Source organism: Lates calcarifer, unplaced genomic scaffold (genome assembly GCF_001640805.2).
Source record: "Lates calcarifer isolate ASB-BC8 unplaced genomic scaffold, TLL_Latcal_v3 _unitig_1065_quiver_936, whole genome shotgun sequence".
Classification (NCBI taxonomy): Eukaryota; Metazoa; Chordata; class Actinopteri; family Centropomidae; genus Lates; species Lates calcarifer.
Window position 1 is genome coordinate 21,524 of NW_026115266.1, and position 11,373 is coordinate 32,896.

The 11,373-nt window shown below is 40.8% G+C and overlaps 1 protein-coding gene across 1 annotated transcript; it reads left to right on the plus strand.

Moving 5' to 3' along the window:
• Positions 1-1,265: 1,265 nt before the first annotated feature.
• On the plus strand, positions 1,266-10,538 carry LOC108886014 (tetratricopeptide repeat protein 27-like; the record flags this gene model as incomplete). The annotated part of the gene is made up of 3 exons (XM_018680611.2): positions 1,266-1,577; positions 7,762-7,945; positions 10,415-10,538. Coding segments are annotated over exons 1-3 (399 nt in total), but the record flags the coding sequence as incomplete, so codon positions are not given.
• Between the last annotated feature and the right edge of the window lie 835 nt (positions 10,539-11,373).

The following is an 11,373-nucleotide window of genomic DNA, read 5'->3' on the forward strand; positions in this document are numbered from 1 at the left end:
CAGAGGCCGGCAGCAGCATGGGCATAGGTGAGACTAAGACACAGGGAGAACACAGGTAAGTAAATAACATCAACAAAAGAAAATACTCTGAAAACTTCACTAGTCTAACAGAGTGGCCAGGAGAGTTAGGAGGAACAGTCAGATCCCCACTGGATGAAGAGCAGGGGTCCTTGTAGTACTTGGATTAGTGTGCAGGATGATGAGAGGCACCAGGTGAGACAGGAGTTGAGCCACACCTCCACACACTTAGACCCGACAGACACAGGGAGGAGACACTATAAAGAAGACCGGAGACAACACATGAGGTCACAGGGGGAGCTGTGACACCCCAGGATGAATAGCTACTGTTACAATGCAGTAACTAATGGAGAACTAAACATCAACATTGCATACATCATTATGATATTACAGGGACTGTCAGATATCTCCAGATATCAGGAAAAAGACCTGTCAGCCAGTTAGCAGTGGTGGCACAGTGATGTTCACAACCACATCAGGACAGATACATTTTTCTTCACTGATGTGACATAATTAGGCTGTCTGGGCTAAAAATCAGTCAGAACAGAATTTATTTATATCCTTATGACCCACTTATTTCCAAATCTAACTTACAACATGATTTGATTTCATGAACATCTCAAGGTTTAAAACATAAACGAAAAATAAAAGACATAAAGTTTATTATCTCATCTTTGATGCCTACTGTAACCACCCTCTGAACACCCTTCTCTTAGTTTCATTTTTCTTTTGGTGATGTACAATAAAAGTATTTTTAGTCAGGAGTCACGTGTATGCTGTCCCCTCCTTTGCCCAGCCTTAAGCCAGGATGTGACTCTAAACTTCAAAATCTACGTGTATTCCTCTTACAGTTTCAGTGCTGACTTTTTCATTTTTATTAAAACAATATTTTGGATATTTTCTTATGGGTTTATTTTAAAGCATTATGCTGCATTTATGCAAACATGTACTATACAAATGGAGTTGATCAATATAAGCGACAAACGTCCTTCAATATATATAAAATATATAGTTATAAACACACATAGATATAGTCATAAAAATATATTGCGAATTAAATTATGCCGATTCACGTAATACTTTTATAACTGTTTGATCTGTGTTGTGTCATAAATAACGCTCTCTAAAGTCGAAATGTGACTATATGTTACTGACTATGTGACTATACATTAGCTGCAATTACTATAGGCCTAAGTTTAACGGTACATTTAATATCGCAGCCGTACACACTGCTCAGCGTCCCTCTTCGAGCCTCGGTTCGTTTTCCCACAATGCCGTGCGCATCTGTCATGGCTGCTCACTGATGCCACTCGCACCACATGGGTGGAAATAAACAATTTATCTCTGATTAAGAAACACCGACTTGGCAGCAGAGTAAAACGGTTAACCGCCGGTATTGATCTGGGACAGTTCTGACTGAAGGCAGCAGCTCACTTACTTCACTTGAACAAGAGGCAGAGGTCCGGTGATGCCGCTGGACATAGAGATCCCCGTTCTTCGGGGCTTTTTAACACCCAGCGAGGCGACGGAATGGAAGCAGAGTGTTTTCACTACCGCAGGTGAGACGTCGGGCTGGCTTTTAGTTATTTCACCACGTAGCTACAAACACCGTCAGGTGCAGCTCATGTCGTCTGCTGAGCGCTTTAAACATTTCTGAACAGGCAGGTGGTGGTCGCTTGTAAAGCTAAGTGGCATGTATACGCAGCGGTGGAGAGGCTTTTTCCCGCTGATGAAACTCACGGTAAGGACACCGGTTTAGCCATAACTGGTAAAGAAAGCTATAGCCGCAGTTTTACTACAACTACATTTTAAATTAAGTCATCGTTTAAAAAAAATGGTTAGCGAGCTGTTTACGGTATGCGCTGTTCACTCCCTTGTGTGGAAGTCCTGCCAAACCCCATTCAAATTTTTTGCATTATTAAGTAGCCTTATTTATGGGCAACAGTAATATAATACTTGACGGAGAGTTTAAAATGTTGTGAGCGGCTTAACCATTCGGCATACACGCCTCACATAGATTTATGTTAATTCAAATTAAATGTCAACTTTGTAACATAAGCTAACGTCGAGTTTCCTTCGGCCGATTTTCTCAATTGTCTCTGAAAATAATACCGAGGTGGAGAGAATTCAAACTGAGGTTTTGCTAAGTGAGGTCTAGACAGAGAGCTATCTTATTAAAATCTATTGCAGTGTCTTTATAATTGAAGTCCTCATTCCTCCGCCCTCGTCGTGGTGAGCCGTGTGGCGCTCACATGTGTCAGCAGCTGCTGGTTGTTCACTAGAACCGAGCACCAAGCCTGAGCTTGTTGGCAGAAACATTACCACAGTGGCAGTCTTATACACGATACAAGAGTACAACAGTATACTGTCCGACTACTGCTCTCTCTGTCTCATGGGTCACCTGCTTTGCTCCTCTTTTTGTCAGGGAAATATGATGCCAGGCTGTCCTACAGAAGCCGGACTGTGTCTCTTCTACCGAACAGCAGCTCCTGATTATTGCCGCTTTCCGCTGTTTGTTTCGGGGCCACATCATTAGCAGGCAGTAGATTTGCATTTAATGAAACTGGTGCAGTGTGTCAGCAGACCGATAAGAAACACTACTTACGACCAAACAGTCAGGCATGACAGGAGAACCACTCCAACAGCAGCACCTCCTAACACTATCATTTATTATTCTTAAATTAGATTGACCAGTCAATATGTAACAGTACTTCAAAGTTTTGTCAGTTCTGTCAGGTGTTACACTAAAAATTGATTATGTATGCTAAATTAGCTAAATGGAACCATATTAAATATGGCATGAAGTTTGAACAGGACGTTGATGGAAAAGTTTTCAGATGCATGTTGTGCTGCAGGGTGTGCTTTGTCCAGAAGGAGCTAATGAGGTTGTACCTCTGTAGGTTGTACCTCACCTTATTTGATTTTAGGCTGGCGCATTCTGCATGTTTTCTTTATATTAGACAGGGACTCCTTGTACAGTTCAGAGTGAGTGACAGTGCTGTTGTTCCTCAGAAGTGAATGGTCTGCTGCAGTCTGCTGAGGTGACCCATGTGCCAGGATCTGTACAGTCAATCTCTCTGACACTTATACAGGCTTCTTAAGGGGTCTGTGTTGGTGAATACTTATGTATATGGTGCAGGGCTGTGTTGGTGGTCTGGGGTAAAATGACTTAGATTTGTTATATTTCCATCTCATATTTATGATAAGAACATTTTCTGTTTGTTTCCATCTACTTTGATTAATTGAGCACACTAATCATAATTTCTCAAAAGATGGCTCTGGAGCTGTTTGAAGGACTATTGATGGGCCAAGGCTTACTGCCTATAAGGTATAAGCCATTGCAATCTGAGGGTCAGCTACAGTAGTACTAGAGGTGAAGATGGGTCACATGATTGACCAGAGTTGATGAACTACTACTAGTCTTTCTCTGTCACTGATTTTCTTACAGTATATGTAAGATTAGCCTAGTTAGAGAGGCCACTGAAAAGTAGCCAGTTGATGCTTTCAGTCTGTGTTTGTCATGTGACCTTTGTTTGGCACAGAATCACAGTACCTAAAGAGTATTCGAGGTTGATCATCCTCCGGTGGGATGCGCCATGTTTGTCCCAAGTCCACCAGCTTCCCCTACCTGCTTTGCATATTCAGATCAGAACCTGTATTTAGAACCAAGATAATAAGAATGTTTATTAATTGCAGGTTTAAATGCAAAGGCCCTATGATCTGATGTAATTATCTTGATAATGTATCCAGATTACAAGACCCTGTGTTAGTACTGGGTAGAAATGGGGTCCTGGTCTTCCCCTGACTGCATGCATAGCAATCAGTATCAGACTTTTCATAACCCTGAATAATTCTGCAAACAAGTGTACTTTAATATTCACCTGTATCTAGTATTTTTCCTCAAATCATAGTTCATCTACTGTCACAAAATCATATTGTTTTACTTTATTTTTTATTGTTTTAGTAGCAGAATAAACACACAGAATAAAATAACAGAACAGACCAAACACTTCATCGAATGCTTTTTAAATCAATACAGAGTCTCCAAGAAATGTTTTGTATGGAGGGATTGACATTTTCTTTTACAATTGCTATGAACTCTACTTTAGTAGTCTGTGCCTTGGCTGTTTCTTAGTTATTGCTTTTTTTGCTGGCGATTTGTCATGAAATTTAAGTCTAGCTGGTATTTTACATATTCTACCAAAACTATAATCAATCTTTAAACCCAGTGTTGACTGTTTCTCTGACTGTCTCTCCAGCCAGTAAGGTTGGATTATTGGACAATTGGACTTAAATTTTGTGTGCTCATTGTCATTCTGCTTTCCTCTATAATTTTAACGTTCTGTCAAATGGTGCCTAAATTGGAGATAAGATGCTACTCTTCTTAATAGTTGTACATTTCTCTCCTGGGTTATATTTTGTAGTCTTTTAACCAGATGTTGAACCATTGTCGAATAGCTCATTTTATCTGAGTGCCTTAACTTAAGGGTTGTATCTCCCAATATGCACTGAAGTGGACTATCCATTTGACTGAATTTTATTTCCTTCTGTTTTGCATTATAATCTCTTTGCACTAGCAACAGCTGTTTTATAATAATCACTCAAGCATGGAAGATAGATTCATTGCATTTCTATTGGTAACTGTAGCGTAACTCTCTCTCTTTCTCTCTCTCTCTCTCTCTCTCTCTCTCTCTTTCTCTCTCTCTATATATATATGTCTCTGTTTCTTTTGTTTTTATCTTTATCACTGCAGCCCCCTCAGCTCGCTCTTGTTGGGGTCTCTCAGGCTTTAGTCTGGTCCTCTGTCAGATTAATATCAGGTGATTGACTTGTTTTCGAGCACACAGAAAGCTTCTGTATTCATCCTGTCGCCTCTGTCAGTAGTGAAATAATCAGTAAATGCCTGTGTGCCAGTTTCACTGGCAGCCATACATGGCCAAGGCAGAATAGAAACACCACCATGTTTGACAGATGAGGTGGTGGCTCTGGCTCATGATCATTTTGGTAAGGGGTGATTTTTGATTCATGGGTCCATTTTGAGTTTTACCAGAGATTTACATCTTTTGGTGAATCCTCTGAGGTTCTAGTCATTAAGTCTTGATTGCTGATAAAGAAGCATGTCTACCTTCATCCTTTTGAACCCTAACCCCTAACCTAATTTTTGACTTACTGTGCAGTCATGAAAGGCAATGCTTTGATGCAAATTATTTTCTGTCATCCACAAGACTTAAAACTAAGAATCATAGCCAACTAATGAAAGTGATTCAGGGGTAATACAGCTCAAGGCTGTGTGAACCACCTATTCAGTGGGAGTGGAATCCACCTTACTTTAACTATGTGCAGTTGGTACACAGTGAAGAAACTGTCATGCACCTGATGGTTCATCTCAGATCTGTATTGCTGCTCAGCCCTGTACGCTTGCAAATTCTGTTCACCATTGCCTTATTAACTGCAGCTCATTGCCTGAACCTTTATGAATTATGGACTAATTTGAGGGCTGATGCCTTGTTTTCCATAATTGCTGCCATTTAATCGACAGACCTGAAGGATAGCTGAAATGCCATTAAGACATGTGGCTGTAGCTCAGGGTTTGATTTTCCCCCTCATAAAGTCAGAGCCTTCCTCTTCTCCTCATCCACTCCCTCTCTTCTCTCTGTGCTATTATGGAAGCCCCTTGGTTTCATTAGATCAGCAGTGAAATGAAAATCTCCACACCTCCTTTACAACACCATTTGCGCTGCAATTACTTATTAAAGTTTAGGGTACAGTTAAGGGGTGCGCAGCATTGTGAAATAAAGCTGACTGCTAGTGAGTGAGCAAGTGTCCAGCAGATTTATCTTTTCAAAACAGATAATCCAACATGCATGGTTGTCTTCACACAACTACCTCTGTCACTTCATGTGTATACAACTGAGTGAAACACCACAATTCAATAGGTGTTATTCCCATTTGAGCATTTCATGGCACATGACACATTTCTTGAAGGAAAAGATCAGGGAGGCAGTGGGATGCAGCCAGGAGGATCTAATGACATTTGCAAAAGATGTGATCACTTGAACCTTGATATGTTGTAGGGCAACAGGCTGTACCAATGTACAGATGTCTGTTTGAAGCCTAATACTAATAAAAAACATAGCAAGCTTAATCGTTACTATGCCACTGTAATGACTGTTCTTAGCCATGCTTAGGGCATGGCTCTGGGGAGGGCAGTGTTGCTCTGTTGGCTGGCTTTGGTCCAGATTTAAACATCTTGGCATCTATTGCCATGTAATTTTTTTTTTTTTTTACAGCTATTGATGGGTCCTCATAGAATGGATGATACAGACTTTGATGATCTCCACTTTTTGTCTAGTGCCAACATGAGATATACACTTGTGGTTCAGAGTGAAATTCAGACCCGTTAATATGCTGCACACATTCGATGTACGCAGAGGATAAATTCTAATGGTTTTCACGGTCCTCTGATTTCTCTTCCAGTAGGTAAATACTTCCTCATTCAGGCACACGGTATACAACAAAACTGAGTATACCCCTGGTCAGTATCACTAAAATATTACCAACATTGTAGACATTATATGCTGAACTTCATGCATGTTGATGCATTTATGATGGAACACATAACTATTTGTATGAGAAAGGTGTCACTCATAGTGATGAATCCAGACAATCATCACCAACTCTGTCTGTCTTTCAGTTTTGAAACTTAACAGTTTCAGTTTACTTTCAACACTTTCATAGCTTTTTAACCCACACTTGGCAGCTGCTTTCATTGGAAGTGCTCTGATAAACCTGTTATACTAGTTGCTATTCAGTTATAGTTTTAACACTATCAAACTGCTGTTTCTCATTGTCAGTTGCAGGGAAACCAAGACATTCACAAAAGGACTGCTTTATTATTTTCTTGACTTCTCAGTTCCAAAACACACCAGCCGATGTGGTTTGTTACCTGAATTCCACCTTTTCAGAGACATTTTGATTTACTGAGTCAAACTGGAGGGAACACTCTCATGCACCCCCAAATGACAGGTATAAGGTCCATAAAGAGATTGAAGGGCCTGATAAAAAACTTTATGGATCCACTGGCCCACCAATGTGGTGGCCCATCGAGATTTGTCCCAGTATGCCCGATGGCCAGTCTGACTGTGGCGGAGGGGAGAGGAGGGACCAAAGAGTGCTTTTCCTTGTTTGTTATGATAGGGGTGGACACCCCAACTTTCTGGTAATATGCCGCACCCTATTTGTTTGGGGTATAAATTTGACAGTTTGTCATTTCCTACACCCCCAGTGAGGGTGGAATGATGGTCCTGTCTGTGCTTTTTGTTACAGTTCAGATCTGTTAAGATGAGCATCAGGTATCACATTATTTGTATGGCCTCAAGACAGCAAGAATGAACCAGTCAGTTAGTCAGTTTACCTGAGCTTGAAGGTTAGAAGATTAGACATTGTAATTTCACAGGAAGGAGCAGGTCTGCTTACTGAACAGTTTGCTCAGTTGTCATGGAGATGGTTCAGTTGTCATCACATTACCTTAGTATATAATAGGGGTGTAGCAATTCTAAAACAAAGACTGAAGCTGCAATGCAGATGGCCATAATGTTATGTCGTGATATGGGAACACTTACATTTTGAGACATCTCTATTCAGTTACCAGTTGCCATGTTGTGTTTATTGCCATTATTCTCATGTGGTCACATGAATTGAGCATTGTAGAGTTAACACTATCAAACATGCTTTATGTTCCAGATGCAGGCTCTCTGCTGGAGTCCCTGATGGAGGGGGACTTTGAGGCGGTTCTGCTGAGTCCACAGGTGTTAGATTTGCTCACTGGAGATGGCAGCTGCTGTGAGGGAGAGGACATTGAGGCCTACCTGGAGAGACAGGTCCTACACTACCTGACTGGTGGCACCAACAATGACCAGACCAACAGGTAACACTGCAGGACATGAGACATCAAATAGACTAGATGATTTATAAAATCTTGAAAATGCGTACTGCTATAACTTCTAACCATGAAAGGTTTGAAGCTATTATTCACTTGAAACATGATTCTTTTATCTTGGGATATGATTGTGATGTTCTTTAAACTGCATCAGCCTAAAAGATACAGTACCCATCTGTGTACAAGGTAGTCACTGTAGTGGTAAGTTTCCCTATGTATAACATAGCACATAAAATAGCACCACCCCAGCGAAACTGACTGAAGCTGCCTAAATGTCTCTGTTTCTGAACAAAACAAGTAACAAGTAAAATCTTGCCAGTATAAAAACCAGCCTGGGTATTACATGATTGCATACCTATTTTCCAAAGACTATGGAGCCAACAGCCCAACAGAAATTAAATTGCACAGTTATTTTCTTCTGCAGCATAATTATCTCTAAACATCTAGAGGTCGAGTGTCTTCTTCTGTCCAGTCTGATACAGTTCAGTGCCTCCTTAATCCAGTCTTTGAATTTAGTGGCTGAAACATGCTTTCATTTAATGAAAATGATAAGGAGGTTCACTTTGAGGCTTATCACACACTACTAAACACTACACTGTGGTTTATGATATGAGGAAGGATTCTGCACCTGGAAAGTTATCGCATCAGCAATCATTTTATCTTTCACCATGGTGATCGTAATGTAAACAGTAGAAACACATCATTCATGTTACAAGGTCATCTACCAGGAATGTGCTCTTGCATGTTTTTTATTTGCCCGCTGCTGTGCGAGTAGAGCCAGGTTCAACCTCTGAGAGGACAACCTTGCTGTTCTTTGCTGCAGTTGAATTGGCACCCCTGCGTGTTGCCGGACTATATTAATGAGAAACCTTTTGTGTGTTGTAGGGTTGTAGGTCTGAACATGACCTGACAGTCAGTCAGCAGCCTGAGACAGAACACATCAATGGTTGCAGATTTATCAACCCACTGTAGTTTGCTAGTAAAAACACCTGTACACCTGGTTAGTTATGCGGTTATCCAATCAACGTGAGACAGGAATGCAGTGCATAACATCCTGCAGATAGAGGTCAGGAGCTTCAGTTAATCTTCACATCAAACATTAGAATGGGGAATAATGTGATCTAAGTGACTTTGACCTTTGACACAGACAGACAGGTTTGAGTATTTCTGAAACTGCTGATCTCCTGGGATTTTCACACACAACAGTCTCCAGAGTTTTGACTCAGAATGGAGCCAAAGACAAAACAAAAAACAGAAAGGCTACAGTTACTCAGATAACCACTCTTTCCAACTGCAGTAAGAAGAAAAGAAAAGTATCTCAGAGTGATCAACACCTCCAACCTTGAGGTGGATGGACTACAACAGCATCAGACCACGTCAGGTTCCACTCCTGTCAGCCAAGAACAGAAATCTGAGGCTGCAGTGGACACAGGCTCACCAAAACTGGACAGTTGAAGACTGGAAACATAGCCTGGTCTGATGGATCTGGATTTCTGCTGAGGCAGCAGATGGTAGGCTCAGAATTTGGCTTCAACAGAATGAATCCATGGAGCCAACCTGCCTTGTGTCATCAGTCTAGGCTGCTACTGTTGGTGGTGTAATGGTGTGGGAATTGTTTTCTTTGGGCCTTTAACACCAATCAGTCATGGTCTGAATGCCACAGTCTATCTGAGTATTGTTGCTGACCATGTTCATCCCTTTATGGTCACAGTTTACCATCTTCTAATGGCTACTTCCAGCAGGATAATGTTCCATGTCACAAAGCTGAAGTCGTCTCAAACTGGGTTCATGAACATGACAGTGAGTTCAGTGAACTTCAGTGACCTCCCCAGTCACCAGATCTGAATCCAGTAGAACACCTTTGATGTTAGTAGATGTGGTAGAACAGGAGGTTGGCAGCATGAATGTGCAGCTGACAAATCAGCAGAAATGATGTGATGCAGTCATGTCAACATGGAGCAGAATCTCAGAGGAAAGTTTCCAACATCTTGTTGAATCTATGCTGAACAGGCTCCCAAACCAACATTCAATAGGATAAAATGAACTTCCAATGACAGTTTGCAAGCAAAACACCCACTTCATTGTAGCACATTGTGCAGCTTAAAACCTAACCTGCAAATGTCATTTGAGTAAATGAAATGTCTTGTCAGTACTAACAAATTCCTGTCTGTCCCTCGCTTGTAAGCAATAGATATCCACACAGGTTGACATTACATTATTTACATTATCCTTCTGTGCTATATATTTAAAAAACTAATTGTGATGAGGTGTGCTTCATGGTGGAAATAGTTGAACGTAGCACAAAGCTGTTCTCAGGAATGTTCTCGTTCTCATCACTGCCTCGATTTCTTTTGTCATGAATTATTCATTTTTTGATAAGGAAAGTGTAACATCTCCCTTGTGTATAATCTCTTCTGTTCACTAAGTCCAGTGTGTGTCTTGTCTGTCCTGCTGCAGGGAGTTGGTAGTGATGGCTGTGGCCGTCTCTTCCGTCCACATGTTTGTCCAGAGTAACTGGACTGGCCCTTCAGTTTCCATCCACATCTCTGACCTGCTGCCCCCAGCCCTGCTCTCCTCTCAGGTAGGATGCCATCTCATCTCTCTTTCCTGCTTTTTTTGTCATATATCATTCTGTGTCCTGTAGTGATTTTCTATTAGTTAGTTTACTGAAAAAAGTTTTTTTTAACCGTTTAAGTGAAACTGCAGAGTGCACAAGAAGTACCAGTAATGAAGCATCTCATTACACTGAGTTGAAGAGATTTCTGCCTCTTGAACAGAGCAGCATGTTTCACTGCACCATCCCTACACCAGAAAAGAGAGACATTTCTTTTATCAAAGCAATTCCTTTGGCATCAATGATTGATCTGTGCTGTTACTCCAAACAGCCCATGTGATATAGTAGCTTGTCCATACATGCAGGACAGACCAGGTGAAAGGGAGGACAAACATGGCACAGCTGTTGTCATGTGGATGTTATTCATTTAGGGACAAGAGAAAAAGTTAAATGTACTTGAAAATGTAATTCATGCAGATTTTTCCCATATCACGTGAAAGCTGACCACAGTAATGAGAGTGATGTTTATATGATCACAGTGGGAAAGTGGCTCATTGTGATGGATACAGCATACATTAATAAATAAATGTATATATTCATACAGATTCCTTCTCCTTATAATGTCTCTGCTATAAGTGAGATTATCAACATATATTAAATCAGCAATTTCATCACAAATCTTATCTAATGAATGATGATTCTAAACCATCAGAGTACAATGGTGAAACAGGGGAAGTGGGGTTGTACTTTGAATTTGTGTTTTTAAAGCTATGCTAATCATTGTTTTTATATTAACAATACATCAATACAAGAACACAGAGAGAATGATCTCCAACTCTGTGGTTCCCCTCAGCTCTTCAGA